Source organism: Echinops telfairi, unplaced genomic scaffold, assembly GCF_000313985.2.
Source record: "Echinops telfairi isolate 266 unplaced genomic scaffold, ASM31398v2 ScPeMD7_443;HRSCAF=831, whole genome shotgun sequence".
In the NCBI taxonomy this organism is placed as follows: domain Eukaryota; kingdom Metazoa; phylum Chordata; class Mammalia; order Afrosoricida; family Tenrecidae; genus Echinops; species Echinops telfairi.
This window is the reverse complement of record NW_022104341.1, coordinates 1,585,029-1,603,238: the sequence shown is the minus strand read 5'-3', so window position 1 is coordinate 1,603,238 and position 18,210 is coordinate 1,585,029. Positions and strand designations below refer to the sequence as shown.

Sequence of the window (18,210 nt, the reverse complement as noted above, 5' to 3'; positions counted from 1 at the left end):
AAAAAAAAAAAAGTTAGTGCTCCCAGTGGCATCGCATGGGAATGTTCTCTCTGGTCACAGTGGATTTTTTTCATAAAAGCAGATTCACTAGAACCTCAGTTTTTGTGATGGCCTATTTAAGAGAACAGCATGCAGCTGTGAAATTTTGTTTCCTGCTCAGGAAAAATGCCATATAAATTGTTGTGATGTTGAACACAGTTTACAAGGACAGCACCATGGGGAAAAAATCAAGTTAAAAGTCGTTTTCTTGTTCCAAAAAAGATGGTGGGGTTTTTGTTTTGTTTTGTTGGCAAAAACAGCATGCCTCTCTTGACCCATGCACATTACTCACCTGATCTCGCTCCATGAGACTTCTTTTTGTTTCCACGAATGAAGAGAGCCATGAAAGGACAATGATTTGAGGACATAGAAGAGGTGAAGAAAAAAAACGAGGAAGGTTCTGTCAGCCATCCAAACAGATGAGTTTGAAAAATGATTCCAAGAATGGTATCGCAGATTTTACAAATGTATTAAGTGTAATGGAGAGTACTTTGAAAGTGATATGGTTGTTTTGTTAAAAAAAATTTAAATACATAACTTTGGGGAAAAATTCCAGATTTTTTGGGTACCCTGTCGTATTTGTGGTCACACAAAGGAGGGAGTACTCAACTCTGGCTTTGTGGAGAAAGTCAAGGGAAAAGGAAAGTTGAAAGTAAAGGATAGATTTGCACTTTGTCTTGAAGAAACAGGAGAAGCTAAAGTGCACAGAAAAGAAGAGAAAAATAGAGGAGCGAGGAGGTATTCCAGGTAGAAAGAACAGAGTGCATGAAATTATAGAAACATGAAATAGTGTGTTCCAGTAGAAAATGATTAGAAAAAAGTAAACTAAAAAAAAAAAATGCAAAGGGGAAAAAAAATGGATAGAGAATACTGTGTTTATGTAGTAGCACTTAAGAGCTATACAAATTTCAAAGGGTGGCTTGAGAAAACAGAGAAATTATTAATTTTAAAATATACAAAAATCTAGAGTTAGAAAACCAGTCGGGAAAAACATGATCCACGTTTCTCAAGCTGAAAGAACTAAAGGGGAAAAAATTCAAGCTTTGAATTGTAATATTGAAGGATTCTATAGATAAAATACTGAAGAGTGCAGGGAATATCAAAGGAAGGTGAAAAAAATACACAGAATGTATGTACCATAAAGAATTGTTAAACATTCAACCATTTTCAGTAGGCAAGTAGCATATGGTCAAGAACCAATGGTATTGAAGGAAGAAGTCCAAGATGTACTGAAGGTGGTGAAAAATATAACTTCACAAACTGACAGAATACTGTATTAGACAGGGTTCTCTAGAGAGATAAAACCAAATTCCTGATAATTTAATATATTTATTTATAAAGATAATTAGATATATAACAAGAAATAAACTGTTAAATCATATGCAAATAAATATATAATACAAGAAAGAAACAGTTAAATTATAAAGCACTACAAATGGCTCAATTCAACTCACTGCCGTGAGAGACTTGTGAGAGACTAGCAGTCCTTCAAATCCAGTCTGCTGTCAGATCTTCCTCTATTTATAGAGAGAGGTAGGCTATGTCAGCACAGCAGCCAATCAGAAGGCAGGTCACCAACTGCCAGCCAGGTCACCAACTGCCAGTCCCAGCTCCAGCGATGTCTTAAAGGGACCTCAACTTACAGCGACACAGTCCACATGCTAGGCGTCCCACAGGTAGTGTAGCCTTTAAATTGAGGCACAGGACAAGCAAGGCAGCCGCACACTGGTCCAATGATCAAAGAGCGAGAGACAAGAAAAGCGAGACTCACCAAGGCATTTATCTCTCTGCCCTTCATTTAATCCCACTTGTGTTTATCGGCCAGGCTGGCACAATAAACTATCTCAAATACCAATTTTGATGTTTCAGCAAACAGATTCAGTGGTGGATGTGCTTATTTATCTATGCTAACCAAGTGGAAGATATCCCTAACAAAGCAAAGTATGGTGCCAACTCATAGTGACCCTATAGAACTGGGTAGAATGGCCCTTGTGAGTTTCCTAGACTGTAACTCTTTATGGGAGTAGAAAGCGCCTGTCTTTTTCTCTCAGAGCAGCTGGTGGTTTCAAACTGCTGGCTTTGCATTTAACAACCCAGAATGTAACCACTACACCACCAGGGCTCAATATGTGTCCTAATCTCATTCTGCAACAGAATGTGAAAATTAATCCAACAACACCACATGTAAGCAAAATGTTTCTGGATAGTTTCTAAAGGTTAGCGCACTACATCAAGAGAACTTTCTGAAATTCAAACTGCAGAAGTCATGGAATGAAGGATAGCATTGCTGATGTCATAGATCTTGGCTGAAAACAGAGAATACCAGAAACACCTGTGTTTTCTTGACTGTGCAAAGGCATTTGACTGTTTAGATCATAACAGATAATGGGTAACATTGTGAAGAATGGAAATTCCTGAGCACTTAATTATGCTCACATAGGCAAGAGGAAGTCCACCTAACAGAACAAAAGAATACTGTGTGGTTTCAAATCAGGAGAAGTGTGTATCAAGATTGATTTGTTCATTCTGTATGCTGAGCAAATAATCTGAGAGACTGGATTCTATTAAGAGTGTGACACGGTGATTGGAGGAAGACTCATTAAGAACCTGAAGAATGCAGATAACACAATTTTGCTTGCTGAAAGTGAAGGGAACTTGAAGGCCAAAACCTTTAGTATGATTTATACCTCAACAATAAAGAAAACTAAAATCCTTACAACCGGATCATTATAAATAGAAGATTGAAGTTGACAAGAATTTGATTTTTACTTGCATCCACAATCAACATTTACAGAAATAGCAGTCAAAAAATTAAATGACATATTGCATTAGGCAAATCCACTGCAAAAGACTTCCTTTAAGGGTTAAAAAAGTAAAGGTATCATTTTGAGGAGTAGCATCTATCCAGAGCCATTGATATTTTCAAGCCCTGCCTATGTATGTGAAAGCTGCACAGTGAATAAGAAATTGATACCTTTGAAATATGATCTGGTGAAGAATATTAAATGTACCAAAACTGTCAGAAAATTGATCAAATCTGTGTTGGAAGAAATACAGTCAGAATGTTCCTGAGAGGCAAGAATAGCAAGACTTTTTCTCACATATTTGACCATGTTATCAAGAAGAACCAAATGCTGAAAAAGGACATCATGTTTGATAAAGTAGCAGGTCAGTGGAAAAAAGACCCTCAATGACATGGACTGACATGGTGACACAGTGGGCTCAAACAGCAGCGATTATGAGGATGGTGTAGGACTGAGCAGCATTTTCGCCTGTTGGATAAAATGGTCCTCTATTTTAGAAGCCAAAAATAGTTGTCTTTTTAAAAAAAAACATTTCTAACGTTTTTACTATAAGAGATCATATATATCTAGAGAGAACATATCCATTAAGGTAGACTTACTCACCAGCCAAACCTGCCGTTGTCAGCATTTTCAAGGGTGCCCTGTATTTTGAGAGCTACTTGCACCTCTTGCACAGTCTGCACAACCAAATGTGGCAGCGCTAAGGATGACTTTTTGCCTAATTGACAATAAGCTAGAATACGTACTTCTTAGAACCCTTTGCTAAAAAGGATTGCAGATATAAACAAATAACTCCAGAAAGGACACATACTGAGTGTGTCTGAGTTTGTGACAATCTGGCCTTGTCAGTGTAAGTCATTAGGAAATGCAAATTGAAACCACAATGAGATGCTGCTCCATGCCCATATAATAAAAAGACAGACAATATAAGAGTGTTGGTGATATGGAAAACTTAGAAGGCTCACATATTCTTAGTGTAAAAATAAATTGGAAAAATCAATGTGCAGAAGATCCTGGCAGTTCTTCAAAATGTTAAAAATAGTTGCCATGTGATTAAAATTTGACTGCAGTGTAAGGAGCTCCCCACCACTACTTCACTTCTGACACACACTGCAACTTCATGTCTCTAGTACCACTTTCAGGCTCTCTAGAATGACCCACAGGACTCATTGAGAGTTCTTATCCTTAGAGTGGCAGCTTATTACCAGGAAAGGATACAGATTGAAATTATCCAAAGGAAGATGTTCATGGAGCAGAATCCAGGTGAGTTCCAAGAGCATAGGTTCCAATTGTCCTCTCCCAGTGAAGCTAGAGACGGTCCTAACTTCTCCCACAGTGATTTGCGAGAAGACATACGGAGTATTGCCAACCAGGGATGCTCAACCAAGTCTTGGTATCTAGAGTTTTCAAAGGGACTTGTCACATCTTGTTGTTGCTGTTAGGTGCTGTCTAGTGGTTACTGACTCCCAGTAACCCTGTGTACAACAAAACAGAACACTGCCTTGTTCTGCACCATCCTCACAATTGTTCTCACGTGTGAACTTACTGTTGCGGCCACTATGTCAATCCATCTTGACACAAGGGCTTTCCTCTTTTTTGGTGCCCCTCTGTTTTACCCAGCATGCTGTCCTTCTCCAGGGACTCTCTACCAAGTTACGCTTCAGAAGGTTTACTGTTAGACCCCATCAGTAGCTCAGTGGGAGAAAGATAGGACGGTCAACTTCCATAATAACATATCTAAAGTACATGAGATAAGGTCTCACTATCATTTCTCGTAAAGAGCATTCTGGCTCTACTTCTTCCAAGGTAAGTTTTTTCCCTCTTCTCATAGCCCACCATATATTCATTCTTCCTTGGTCCAGCTTTCCCACGCGCAGGAGTGATTGACCATCTCAGGGCCTGAGTCAGGTGCACCTTAGTCTTCACAGGGGTATCTCTCCTTTCTAGCTCTTTAAAGAAATCGTTTGCAGATTTGGCCAGTGCATCATTTGATGAATTCTTGACTGCTGCTGCCATGAGTGTTGATTGTGCATCCAAGTAAAGTGGAATCCTTAACAACTTCAATTTTTTCTCTGTTTATTCTGTTTCTTACTGGTCTAGTTGTGAGGATTTTTGTATTCTATATATAAAGATGTAATCCATATCGAAGATTGAACTCTTTGCTCTTCATCATTAAGTGTTTCAAATCCTTTTTGTTTTTAGCAGGCAAGGTTGTGTCACCTGCAGAAAAAAATGATTCATTACCTAAGGTTTCCCAGCCGCCGCCCCGCCCCGCAAATGAATTCATTTAGGAGCTTAAATTCTAACTGTTAATCTAATAGTATTAAATACTCTCTGATTTCCTTTCCAGTTTTCTTCTTTTATTTTTACTCACTGATTTCCTTTAGGAGTTTAAATTCTTAACTGCTCAAGAACATTAAATATTTTGTATGGACTGTCTCGAAGATTGATTTTGAGCACTGTGTTCATTGTAATTAAGTATTATTTCCATTTTTTCATTTGGACACAGATATGGAGAAATCACACTTTACTCGAGATCCATCCCAGCTTAAAGGTGTCCTTGTTCGTGCATCACTGAAAAAAAGCACAATGGGATTTGGTTTTACCATTATTGGTGGAGATAGACCTGATGAGTTCCTTCAAGTAAAAAATGTGCTGAAAGATGGCCCTGCAGCTCAGGATGGGAAAATTGCACCAGGTAACTATTTTTTTTCTGAGAATGGCATTTTTCAGAATTATTTAAAGAATAGTGGTACTATAATAAAAATTCTAAAGATGAGGGTTTTCATATTAAGTTATAGTAAAGGGTTCCAAAATATTTGTAGGTAAAATCCATTATTTTTTTTACTATAAAAATTATCATTGCCCTGTGAACGGAGAAAGGGGCCATGCTCCTACAGAACTTCCCATCTCTGCTAGTAGATCCAGCCTACAGGAAAACACCTGGAACATTGTAACAGAAGAGACCTGCCATTATACTACCCCTTACAATGACCCAAGTTATACTTTGACTTCCAAAAAAAATTAATTCTGGGACTGGGTGTTAATTTGACTGTCTACCAATTGTAGAGTTATAGTGTCCATGAGATTAATGTTCAGGATTGTGCTTGGCATGAGTTGGCACGCAGATGACAATTGTTAATCAATTACTAAATTCCTCTTCTTGTATATCATAGTCACCATTTCTAGATATTTGATTCCATTGTCTTTTCATTCAGTTTTTCCATGAACTTTGTGAAGCCCCCTTGTATATCATACTAACATATAAACTGAAGACGATGACTCCTGGATTAAAGTAATTTATCCTATAATACCACTGTCATCGAGTCGATTCAGACTCTTAGTGGCCCTCCATAGATGAGACTTTGAAATAACTCCATAGCTATACTAAGCTAAGGATTTATTAATATCTCAGAAAACTTTGGTTGCTCAATTTTCTTTGATTATGTAGTACTAGAGAGAACCGGAGCTCTGGTGGCATAGTGGTTACATGTTAGGCTGCTAACTGCAAGGTCAGCAGTTCAAGATAACCAGCTTCTCCAAGGGAGGAAGATGGGTCTTTCTACTCCCCTAAGAAATTACAACCTCTGAACCCTACAGGGTTAGTTTACCCTGTCCTATCGAGTCTCTGCGTTGGCATCGACTCGATGGCAGTGAGTGAGTTTGGGGTGATATAACCAGTATTTGAAAAGTGATCCATTCAGACTTATATAATGATTCCAACAAATTGCTATGTGCATCAGTTCACCAAGTTTTGTTTGCTTCCTTAGTCTTAGACTTGTTGGCTGTTAGTAAAATACAATGTTTATGTTATGAATTAAGAAGCACCCTGGTTCCATAGTGGTTAGAACATTCCACTGCCAACCAAAAGGATGGTGGTTCCCACCCACAAGATCCGCGGAGAAGGCTGTGGCAGCCTGCTTCCGTGTCGATAAAGCAGCCTTGGGAACCCTCGGGGACAGCTCTGCTCTGCCCTGTAGGGTCACTGTTAAGTTGTGATCAGCTCCACAAGAGAGAATTTCATGTTTTGTAGTTTTGGTTTTTAGCCTGTCTGGCTATTGAAGAAACACATGCTACTCTTCTTAACAGAACTGTTTAAAGTTAAGTTGTCTTTGCATATAGTTTTGCCCAAGTGTTTACTTGTTAACAGTTAGATATTTTAATATGGCTGACAGTGTTTGTGGCCAGAAAGGCTAGAAGAGGTTCAAGACTAATGGGGGGAAGGGGGGGATTTTATTCGTCGCTTCCTTCTAGAGATTTTTACTATTCCAATGACATAATGATATGTAGTATTATAGTCTTTGTTAAACTGTTCTAACATTTTACCTGCTAAACATATCTCTTAGCTATTATATATCCTACTAGGATTTTATAGTATTGATTCCAATTTATCTAAAACTATTATAACCTAATTTTCATACCAATACCAACTACCCATAAGCATTCTGCAGGCTTTTTCCAAACAAGGTTAAAATTTTATATTGAATTAGTCTAACTTCTGTATCTCTTCAGACCATGAAATAAATTCCCATAGCCTAATATCTGTCTCTTACACTGTGTGTGTTGATTTTTTTAAAGCTAAGTAAAATCAGAAAAAATAATGCCATTTTATTTGAAAATAATTTCTTAAATAATGAGACTCAAATAAACCCTGGAAATGAATGAAACACCTGAAGACATATTTTTTAAGTCAAGGCTCATTAAAAACTACCCAGATATTGAACATTGTGTGATAGCAATTCTTCAATCAAGTGGTCACAGTAAACTCAGGAGAACAAAACCAACTTTGATAATAATTGGTTTAACTTTTCGGTGTCTTAAATTATTTCCCTATGCTTGTGTTGGCATTTTTTTTGTAGTGTGTTGCTCCTTTTGAAATATGGTTTATAATAAACTCAAAATCTCTATGAAATATTTATAAATAGATATTTTTGAATCCTGAGCTCTGCATTTCTCAAACAAGATTGTATTAAATATTAGAAGAGGCTTCAAAAAATCATGGGAAAATTCCATTATTTTTTAATCCCAGTTTTTTCTTATTTGGGGATCCAAAGTCTTTTGTAACATGATTCTGTTTTTACCAGGTGATGTTATTGTAGACATCAATGGCAGCTGTGTCCTTGGTCACACTCATGCAGATGTTGTCCAGATGTTTCAGTTGGTACCTGTCAATCAGTATGTCAACCTCACTTTATGTCGTGGTTATCCACTCCCTGATGACAATGAAGATCCCGTTGTGGATATTGTTGCTGCTACCCCTATCATCAATGGACAGTCATTAACTAAGGGAGAGGCTTGCATGAATACTCAGGATTTTAAGCCAGGAGCAATGGTTCTGGACCAGAATGGAAAATTGGGACACACCCTGAACAGTGATCGTCTCAATGGACCGTCAGATCTGAGTGAGCAGAGAGCATCCATGGCCTCCTCAGGCAGCTCCCAGCCTGAACTAGTGACTATCCCTCTGATTAAGGGCCCCAAAGGCTTTGGTTTTGCAATTGCTGACAGCCCAACCGGACAGAAGGTGAAAATGATATTGGACAGCCAATGGTGTCAAGGCCTTCAGAAAGGGGATATCATTAAAGAGATCTACCATCAAAATGTGCAGAATTTAACGCATCTCCAAGTGGTGGAAGTGCTAAAGCAGTTCCCGATAGGTGCGGATGTACCTCTGCTCATCTTAAGAGGAGGTGAGTAAGAGCACAACAAGGAAGAACCCTCAGTGTCCAGGCATTTATATCTCAATTATCCTGCCTTACAGGTTGGAATGTCTCTTTTCCCAACATACTTAACTGGTAATTAGTGTGCTTTTTTTCTTAGGGTTCTATCTGATTGTTTCCGTAGGCAGTGTCTGCTTTTGTGTTTCTTTTTCTTTTCCCCCTAGTATTAGTGGTTTCATGCATATCCACTGTGGATTTAGTTCCCTCTATAGTCTCTTAAAAATCCGATCTATGGCTTTAATGATCAGGAGTCATAGTACTGTCATCCTTAAAATGAAATATTTCCTGTTAATTTTACTTTCTCTGTTGATGGCAATAGTAGAAACTTACTCTTTAAACTTGCTGTGGTATTCATCTGGACCTCACCAAAGGTGTTTTCAAAGTGTGAGGTTCTCTATGGATAAGAGAGCTATGGGATGGTGTGCTCTAATCTGTTCTGCAGAAGCAATCTTAATAGCTTATGCTTATAAAGCTTTTCTCTTAAGCTTCTAGTCCTACTAATAAATGTTAATTAAACCCCACAGTGCTCATGTGAGATAAATCTAATTCTTATTTTCCCGGGTCATCAGCTGACTTGAACTGTTCCCAGATATTGAAAATCCAGTTCCAAGGACTAATTATCAAATTTCATTTTAATAGACTTTCCCTAAATCCATGCCTATGCATGACTACTGTTTTAAAGAATAAAATTTAACCCTTCATACTTTTATATCTCTGGCTTTTATATTTCCTTTCTGAAGCAAGTGAGCACTTAACTTCATTGGGGAGTTTTTCCTTCTCATAATTTTGACCCCATTTATTTCTTCTCTGGGTGACATGGTAAAATGTGAGCAGAGTAAGTTGGAATTCCTTTTGTGCATTCTGTAGTCATCTAGGGCTCCAGCAAATAACAGTAGACTGGGTTTGATGCCAAGCTAGTTTGATGGCCATTTCCTGCCTTGCTGCTTACTTGTTCTCTGGTTCAGACAGTAGTTGACTTTATTTGAGCGTTGGTTGACTTTATCGATAAACTGGTGAGGACATACCACTTCTTGACCTTTGGGCCAAGATAAAATATGAACAGGTATGCCTTAAGATTGTCATAAGAATTAAATGGGGTCACTTATGTATAATGCATAGTGCTCGGGGTGTTAGATACCAAATTTACCAGTCTACTAAAAGGTAAAGCTAGTTTTATTATTAACATGAGCATGTTTGTGATCTACGATTGTTTCCTCTGTTTCTAAAACTTTACTCGTTTTTTTTCCAAAGGTCCTCCTTCACCAACTAAAGCTACCAAAATGGTGAGTATGTGTGTTCGTCTGGGTACTTTAGAGAAACAAATCCACAGCAACTTATGTATAAGAGAGAGTTTTATATAAAGGTTAAGTGTGCATCAAAAAAACATCCCAACCCAGTGCTGTATAAACCCAACATTAACCCATTAACCCATATGTCCGACACCAAGCCAAAGTCCTCCTCCATCTCACAAAACAGTTGCAATGATGCCAACTGCAGGAGGAAAGCCGAGTCAGTGAATGTGTAAGCATCTCAGCACTGGCAGGGGTCTCCATACAGGGTGCTCCAGCACCCAGGGCTGCACCGGGGTAAATCCATGTGGCTTCTCCTTGGGGATGTCTTGCAGGAAGTGAGCCTTGCAAGCTGAAGCAGGGAATTGCTAAGGCAGCTGCACCCTGGTGTGACCATCACAAAGCAAGAGACCAGAGAACTAGAAAGGCTAGGTTCACCAAGCCATTTATCCTTCTGCCCTTCAATTAACTCCACATGTGTTTATTGGCCAGGTTGGCGCAATAAACTACCTCAGTATGCATTTGTCCTCACACACTTCTCCTGGCCATGCCATGCCGCAAGAAAAGCTCTACTCTCATGTGTTAGAGCAGCCACATGCAGCCATGGGGTAGTAGTTAAGGACTGAGAGAAATCAGTTGCCCTGAGCTTGGATCAGAAGCTCTAGAAGAGTATGTGGGCTAGAAAAATCTCCTAGTTAGAAGCTGTGTTCTTCCAGTTTGTCATTTTTATTAAAGAAATACTAGAGGCCCCTACTAACAGTAATCCCATTCCCTGAATCATAGGTTCCTAAACTTACTGGTATAAGCCCTACTGCCCCCTTTTCAGAAAACAAAAAAAAAAATTTACTCAGTATCTCATTTGTAATTGAAAGCTTTTGTACTTGAGGTATAAACATAGGTGTATACAAATGTAAATACATTAATTCATAAAAATAGAGGTATTGGCCTATGTACATATATTTATATAGCAATACACTGAGGTAGTGGATGGACTCTAGGTCTCTGCTCAAGCCCTGCCTCAATCCAAGAACACTTTGTTCTAACAACCTGGCATTCTGTGATGCTCACCCTCCCTGCATGAATGCTGAAGACAAAGTGGATGCATAAACAAATGTGGTGAAGAAAGCTGACGGTATCCTGCTATCAAAAGATGTAGCGCTGGGGGTCTTAAAGGCTTAAAGATAAACAAGCGGCCATCTAGCACAGAAACAACAAGCCCACATGGAAGAAGCACACCAGCCTGTGCAATCATGAGGTGTTAATGGGATCTGGTAACAGGCATCAAAAGACCCCAAACAAAAAACAACAACAAAATATTGTTGAGAATGAGGGGACTCAGAGCAGAGATCCAAAACCCATCTGTAGACATTGGGATATCCCCTCACAAAAGGGTCACAAGGAAGGGATGAGTCAACCAGGATGCCAGTAATTTATAATTTATCAGTGGGTCGAGAGGGGTAGAGGGGCAGGGAGTGGGAAAAGAGGAGCTGATACCAAGGGCTCAATAGAAAGTAAATGTCTAGAAAAAAATGATGGCAACATATGTACAAATATGCTTGATATAATTGATGTATGCGTTGTGATAAGAGTTGCAAGAGCCCCCAATAAAATGATCTTTTAATAATTTTTTAAAGCTACTGTCAGGGGAGCCAGCCCCTAACAAATAATCACGGGTCCAGTAGGCACAATTGTACAGCTATAATATATAAAGGTTATAGTAAAGTTATAGAGAATAAGAGATAGGAGAGAGAGAGTTAAATAAAGGAGTCAAACATGTTTCATAGTAGCATGCTCATCTCAGCCTCTCTTGATGATCCACATGGAGGTACAGGAGAAGGAAAGGGAAGAGAGAAAGAATGGGGGGGTGGATTTATTTCTAACCAAGGCTTATATATATTTGGGGGGGTGTGAAAGCCCCCTGGTTACAGGTAACGACCTACTTATGTCACGGGAAGGGGCTGTACCATAGGCCATACAGCAATGGGAGGGGGATGATCTAGGGGTGTACACGCAATAGGAGGAGGAGGGATTAGGGGTACACATGTGACAAGATGGGTGGATCCCAAGATTCAAGATGGAGCATAACCTTGATTGTCCTTGAGTTGGAGACTTGATTTATTCTAAGCTTTCTAGGGAAAGCAATCCACTGCCCTTAACAGCAGGGAGTGAGACCTACCTATGGTGGGATAAACAATAGTGTCTAATTGTTCTGGATGGCTGAATGCCTTCAGGGAGAATAGCTCCAATCGTCTTACCTCCCACCTTGTGCTAGCAAGCAACCCCTTAGGTTTGGCATATATTTGGGGGATACAAAGCTGGGGAAAAGTCTATTTATATCCCACAAACTACAAACATAAATAAATAAAAGCTTTTGTACTATAGGCCAAAATCTAGGATAAAGTGTAAATATCTACTTTTGCAGCCACTGGATCGTTCCAGCTCCCCCCAAGGGATGGTATCGCCCATACTTAGGAAACATTGCCCTAAAGAGTAAAATGGAGAGCCTACTTAAGGGTCTTATTGCTTTCTGTGTGTTTCTGAGTTGCAACAGTACAAGTAGTTAAAGGAAGGGCCCTTCAGAAATCCCTTCAAATGTGAGGGCAGCTGATGAACTTACACCTGCTTGGTGCTGTCCAGAGAAAAGACCAGAGAGTGTCATAGCATGTCACGGAAGCTAAATATTTAGATAACCTGCTTACATTTAGCTTCAGCAAGACTTTTCAGAGTAATTGCAGCTATTAGTAGTAGGCCAGCAAACCTGAAATGGCATCTTTGCCATTGTTCTAAAAGCTGAATAGCCTGGAAGGAGCCCTAGTGGAGCAATGATCAGTCACTAGGCTGCTAACTGGTCAATCAGCAGTTTGTACTAACCAAGGGTCCATGAGAGAAACCCTAGCAATTTGCTTATATAATAACTGCCATTGTAGAGTCCCTATGAGGTGTAATTGACTCAGCAACACACACAACCACCACACAGAGAATAAGTGCTAACGAGGGTACCCAAATGGTGCTACTATGGGAAGAAAGCTCCACGTACCCGTGTGTGATTATTTAACTTTCCAGTTATGCTGATGTGGACAATTACATATGAAGTTCTAATTTAGTTCTACTTGTAATCTTTTATCGCACAGTTCAAAACTGGTCTCCCATAGACTGTTAAGGAAAAGACCATCAGATTTAAATGGGCTAAATAAGTCTTTCTAGCCTTCCAAGTGAGAATACAAAATTGCTTGTTTGATGGATGAAAGAGCTGGACACTTGGCTTCTGGCCTTTGACAGAATTGGTTGTCCCATGCCAGAGCCACGGTGATCAGAAAGTCTCTCTTCTTCATTGAGTTACAATTGCATCGCCTTTTCTGAGCATCTCTGGAAATCATTTAACTCCTCTGCTTTGTGCCTATTTTGTAGCCATGATGAGCAATGAATGCCCTATAACTGATGCAAGACTCTGTGTACCTCTGACCATTACTGGCAGGATTCTAGGATGGTCTAGAGAAGGACGAGGAGACTGTTCTCACCTTTTCTGCCATCTGACCAAATCTGGGACAGTAAAGGAACCTCCTACCCTGCTCCTGAGCAGTGCCTCAGCACTGTAAACCACAATCAACTCACTGCCGTCGAGTCGGGTCCAACTCACAGCAACCCCACAGGACTGCAGAGCCAGCTGCTCCTTAGGGTTTCCGAGAGTAGAGATCTTTCCAGGAGCAGACAGCCTCTTTCTCCCCTGGAGCAGCTGGCCAGCTTTAATTATTTTATTTCACATGTGTCCAATCTCCTCCTGATTCAGAATATGGTAACAAACTGTCCTCAAAAATATATTTTGATAGGGAAAAAGGAGAGGCCAAGTTACCATATTTTCTTAATGATTGGATTTCATTTTTCATTTTTATTAAAGGAGTCATTTTATTTGGCTAGTCTTTGGAGAAAGTTATGTCTGAAAAAGAAAGTGAGCAGACTCTGCTGCTCTGTTGCCCGTTCTCTAGGTGCCTGGCATGGTACACTTTCCCTTCATGTATTTGAATTGGCCAAAGAGGATTAAAGTTAGGGGTAACACAACCTATTCCATTTTCTTAGGTGGAAAAAACACATTAAACATCGTCACTAGAACTTAAATTGAGAGGTGGAACTTATTAAGAATTTTTGGAAGTTACTCTGACTTGTAGGCTCTTACTGAGAATGGAGCAGTTGCAGTGGGGGTTGGTGTTCAGTCAGTCCTCTTAGTCTCCCTTATGCTTTATTTAGAAGTGTTCCCTTGCTCTGTGTCCCTGTTTCTTCTCTCAAAGTCAGTTTGCATCTTGGCGGTAGAGAAAAGGGCAAGATTGCATAAGCTTATAGGACTAGTGAAGGCCCCTTCAGCTCACATCATTGTAAACTTTTTATCTAATTTAAGTTAAACATGTTTTAGCCAAATGCTCACAGCTAAGGGAGGGCATGCCTGTACTACTGTAAAAGGCCAAGGCTCGGGCCAGCCACCTCGACAGCTATAATCAATTGACATCCCTCATTCAGACAAGCATTGATTTCTTAACATACTAAGTAAAACCCTTTTGCATTTCAGAAAACTGATAAAAAGGAACATTCAGGAAGCCTGGAGGCCATCAATGAGCCTGTCCCACAGCCTCTACCTTTCCCACCCAGCATTATCAGGGCAGGATCCCCGAAGCTGGATCCTTCTGAAGTCTACCTAAAATCTAAGACTCTGTATGAAGATAAACGTAAGTAGCTGTGGAATGTTTCAAAAGAGCAGGTAACAAAACAAATTTGGATGGCTTCTTAAACTGGGCCTTTCCAATCTCTCAAAACTATGTTGAAAAAGGACCCCTGCATCCCCATCACTGTCTCACTCTGTGCTTCATCCGTATACATTCACATTCATTCATTTACTTTTTTCAGAAACAGGTATTAAGGGCCAGCTATCTACCAGACACCATACTAGGTAACTGGAATATTTACAAATAGTTTGTATAGGCCCTGTCCCCAAAAACATTTATAAAACCTGTTAGAAAATACAGAGATATGATCAGTTAAGTACTCAAATAAATGCAAATTAGCCTAGTAGGTTCAATGATATAAGGAGGCAACTGGGTACGTTGGGATCCAAATAGGAGCTATGGGTAGGAGGAAGTACAGGTACTGAGATTTACACAGGAAGTAAAGATTTAAGGAAGCCTTCAAAGATGAGGAAGCACTTCTGAGGAAGACAGGAAGAAAAGAGAGAAACAATAGCCTCTGCATGTTGGCCTTGACTGGCCTAGGTTCTGTGAGTAGTTCGTTTGGGTTGGTATGATTGGCAAGGAAACCAGAGAGGCGAGCCTGTGACGTGCAGAATATGGCAGTCTGAGGGAGCGAAAGTTAAGTGATGGTGAGCTCCTGAAGGCTTTCACCTACAGGGAAACTGGACTTGTTGAGAAAGATTCTCCTGGCAAGAGTATGAAGGACAAAGAATCACGAGGGTTCAATTGGGAGCAAGGAAACCAAAGAGCATATGCGTTAGAGGAATCCAGTTGAGATGAGAGGAGAATGTAGAAGACAAATTAACACCCTTCATAGTAATCGTAATTTATCTACAAATGATAAATCTTTTCCAAAGTAGAATTTCAGATTTAAAGAGGTGTTTGTGGTTTGTTTCTTTTCGTTTGTTTGTTTTTAAGGAATGGTTCTAACTCTGCCTTGGAAAATATATGTATCAATGAAATATGTTTTTCAAAAAAAGGCAATGAAAGATTTGACTTACTACTTACTTAACCAGTTGCAAGTGGTTACCTTGATGTTCCGTGGCTACATTTAGAAAGATGAAAACCATACCAGAGTGATTTCAGTTAGTATGACCTGTGGAGAATCCCTTCCTGCATCCTTCCCACGCACAGGCTGGCACTTTCTTCGCGGGGACTCTGCGAGCCCCTTTGCTATAAAAGAAATAGCTTGAACTGATGAGTCCTTTCGTCACTAAGGTTCTAAGACTCGAATTTGCATTTATCAAAAGAAATTATTTCTAAAGAACATCAGGAATTTATATAGTAGCTTTCTTACTTTTTTATATAGTTTGTTCCTTACTTTTCTAGCAAAATGTTTCTTATTTATAAGTAGCCTTAATATTTTTCCAGAAATCAAATTTTTGTCAAAAGGTAAATTTTCTGATTGTGGGCAGGTGAGTGTGATAGAGAGCCTGGACCCCGGAAATCTCCTTGAATTTAAATCTCAGCTTGTCCAATTACTGGCTATGTACCATTACTTACGTAAGACCTATTAATAATAGTACTAATAATAGATAGTGATACTAATAATAGCTGCTAGCTATTAGTTGTTTCCCCTTAAAAAATATTATCATCTTGTTAAATTAAGCCAAGTGAGCATTTCGTGGGGTATGCTTTTCTGAGACCAAGGTATTCGTTCAGAAGTGGGATAGGGGGGGGACCGTTTTATGGCCTCTCTTGCCCAAGTGTCAACTTAGATGATGTGTGCCTATGAAATTTCGAATGTGCCCCGAATGATTGGGAAGCTGATACGGTGGTATGACTTGAATGCATTAGGAGTTAATGGTAGCCCAGTCTTGAGAGCATAGAAGTAGAGGCAGGTACTCCTCAGCAATCCTGGGTGGATGCTGTGTAGAGCTCAAAACAGAGACCAATGGTTGCTTTTTCTTTTTTTCCTTTTTCAATAGTGTTTCCTTAGTGTACACTTTCACCTATCAAAGAAGTCTGAGATTATAGTTTATTGAACTGAGTTCTAATATTGCCTTTAAGTATTAAACTTTGTTCCTTATTAAATATTGAACTTTGTTTTGCTTTAATCTGCTTCAAGTAAATCAAATATTTCTTTTCCTTCTTCATTTTACTTAGCACCACACACCAAAGATTTGGATGTTTTTCTTCGGAAACAGGAATCGGGGTTTGGCTTCAGAGTCCTAGGCGGGGATGGACCTGACCAATCCGTAAGTTTAAACACTTGGGGCTGGCCTCTTCCTGCTGAGACTTTGGTGCGGGATATGGCAGTTATTTTCTTTGGTTTCATTGACGTGACCCAGACTGCATTTCTATTTGTATCATAATCCCTCAGTTAACTTAGTTTGCTGAGGTTAGAAACTGTAGGTCAAAACTGGCCATGCCAAGCTATATAACATAAAAAGAAGAATCTATTACTATCAGCTTGGAAATTTAGTGAATACAATATTCCTTTTTTAATGATAGTCCTGTCTATTTCTGGATAGCACGTTTAATTTGTTTAGTGGAGATGTGCACAAAATAGTCCTATTCGCTAGAATTACAACAACCATCCTAGACAAATAAAGCTTAAGACGCATTGCCCTGTATAGGGTATCTGGAAGCCACTTGGATTGGTTTGGGTGGTTTATCAGTTCATACAGTTTCGTAATGTACTGTGATCCATTGTGTTCCCGTAGTCATTTTAAGAATTTCTCTCAAACAACTTAGGAAGAACCGTTCTCTTTTCTTAAATGTCAGACTGCAGCAGCTCTGAACTTAGCCCAAACAGTCTGAAGTTCCTAATTGTACCTTTCTCATTGCCGGTGAGCAGAACTACTGGATCTGTTCACTTAGTTACACGAGCTCAAGGCCGCTCTGTGCCCTAAAAATATTTACTGCTTCACAATGGAGGAACAAGAATTGTTTCTTTGCCGCATGTACTGAGCTTGCACTGTGGTCCCGAGTGAGGGGAGGACCCTAGGAACACTCGCTTCTGCTCTGCATCTGCTGCTGTGTGTGTAGGGAGCCTTTCCCAGTGGCACTGAACAGACCGAGTGTCTCACTTCTAGCTACTCTACAAAACTGCACTTTCCACTTCACTGTTTTTGTTGGGTGGCAGATGGAGTAAGGATGGGACTTTTTAAATTCCTGAGCCACTCTGTATTTTCTGCCCCTTTGTACTCACCTTGAGAATCCTGAAGGATGGCACAGTAGTGTGGTCATTTGAAAGGCCATTTGGGAGCATATTCGCTTTTCCTTTCTCTTTAAGAGATGACAATTTTCATTACTGAACTGGAGTAATCTGCTGGTGAGTATGGCCCTCAGAGTCAGGAAGGCCTTAACTCTCAGATGGTAAACTCCTGAGATCCACCCTCGCTGTTTTATCTTATTAGATATATATTGGAGCCATCATTCCTCTGGGTGCCGCCGAGAAGGACGGCCGGCTCCGTGCTGCTGATGAACTGATGTGCATTGATGGAATTCCGGTTAAAGGGAAATCGCACAAGCAAGTCCTGGACCTAATGACAGCCGCTGCTCGAAACGGCCATGTGTTACTCACTGTCAGAAGAAAGATCTTCTATGGTGGTATGATTGGGGGCATTTTTTTTTTATCGTTTTATTAGGGACTCATACAACTCTTATCACAATCCATACA

The 18,210-nt window shown here is 39.7% G+C and overlaps 1 protein-coding gene across 4 annotated transcripts in view; it reads left to right on the top strand.

The window, feature by feature from the left end:
* The window catches only part of MAGI3 (membrane associated guanylate kinase, WW and PDZ domain containing 3), a 275,989-nt gene that overhangs the window by 228,019 nt on the left and 29,760 nt on the right, over positions 1-18,210 (top strand). For all 4 annotated transcript variants that reach the window (XM_004699165.2, XM_045292004.1, XM_045292006.1 and 1 more), the window contains exons 9-14: positions 5,353-5,541; positions 7,928-8,533; positions 9,815-9,846; positions 14,411-14,567; positions 16,692-16,783; positions 17,948-18,140. In XM_004699165.2, coding sequence (XP_004699222.1) covers positions 5,353-5,541; positions 7,928-8,533; positions 9,815-9,846; positions 14,411-14,567; positions 16,692-16,783; positions 17,948-18,140 — 1,269 coding nt within the window. The remainder of the gene's footprint in view (positions 1-5,352; positions 5,542-7,927; positions 8,534-9,814; positions 9,847-14,410; positions 14,568-16,691; positions 16,784-17,947; positions 18,141-18,210) is intronic.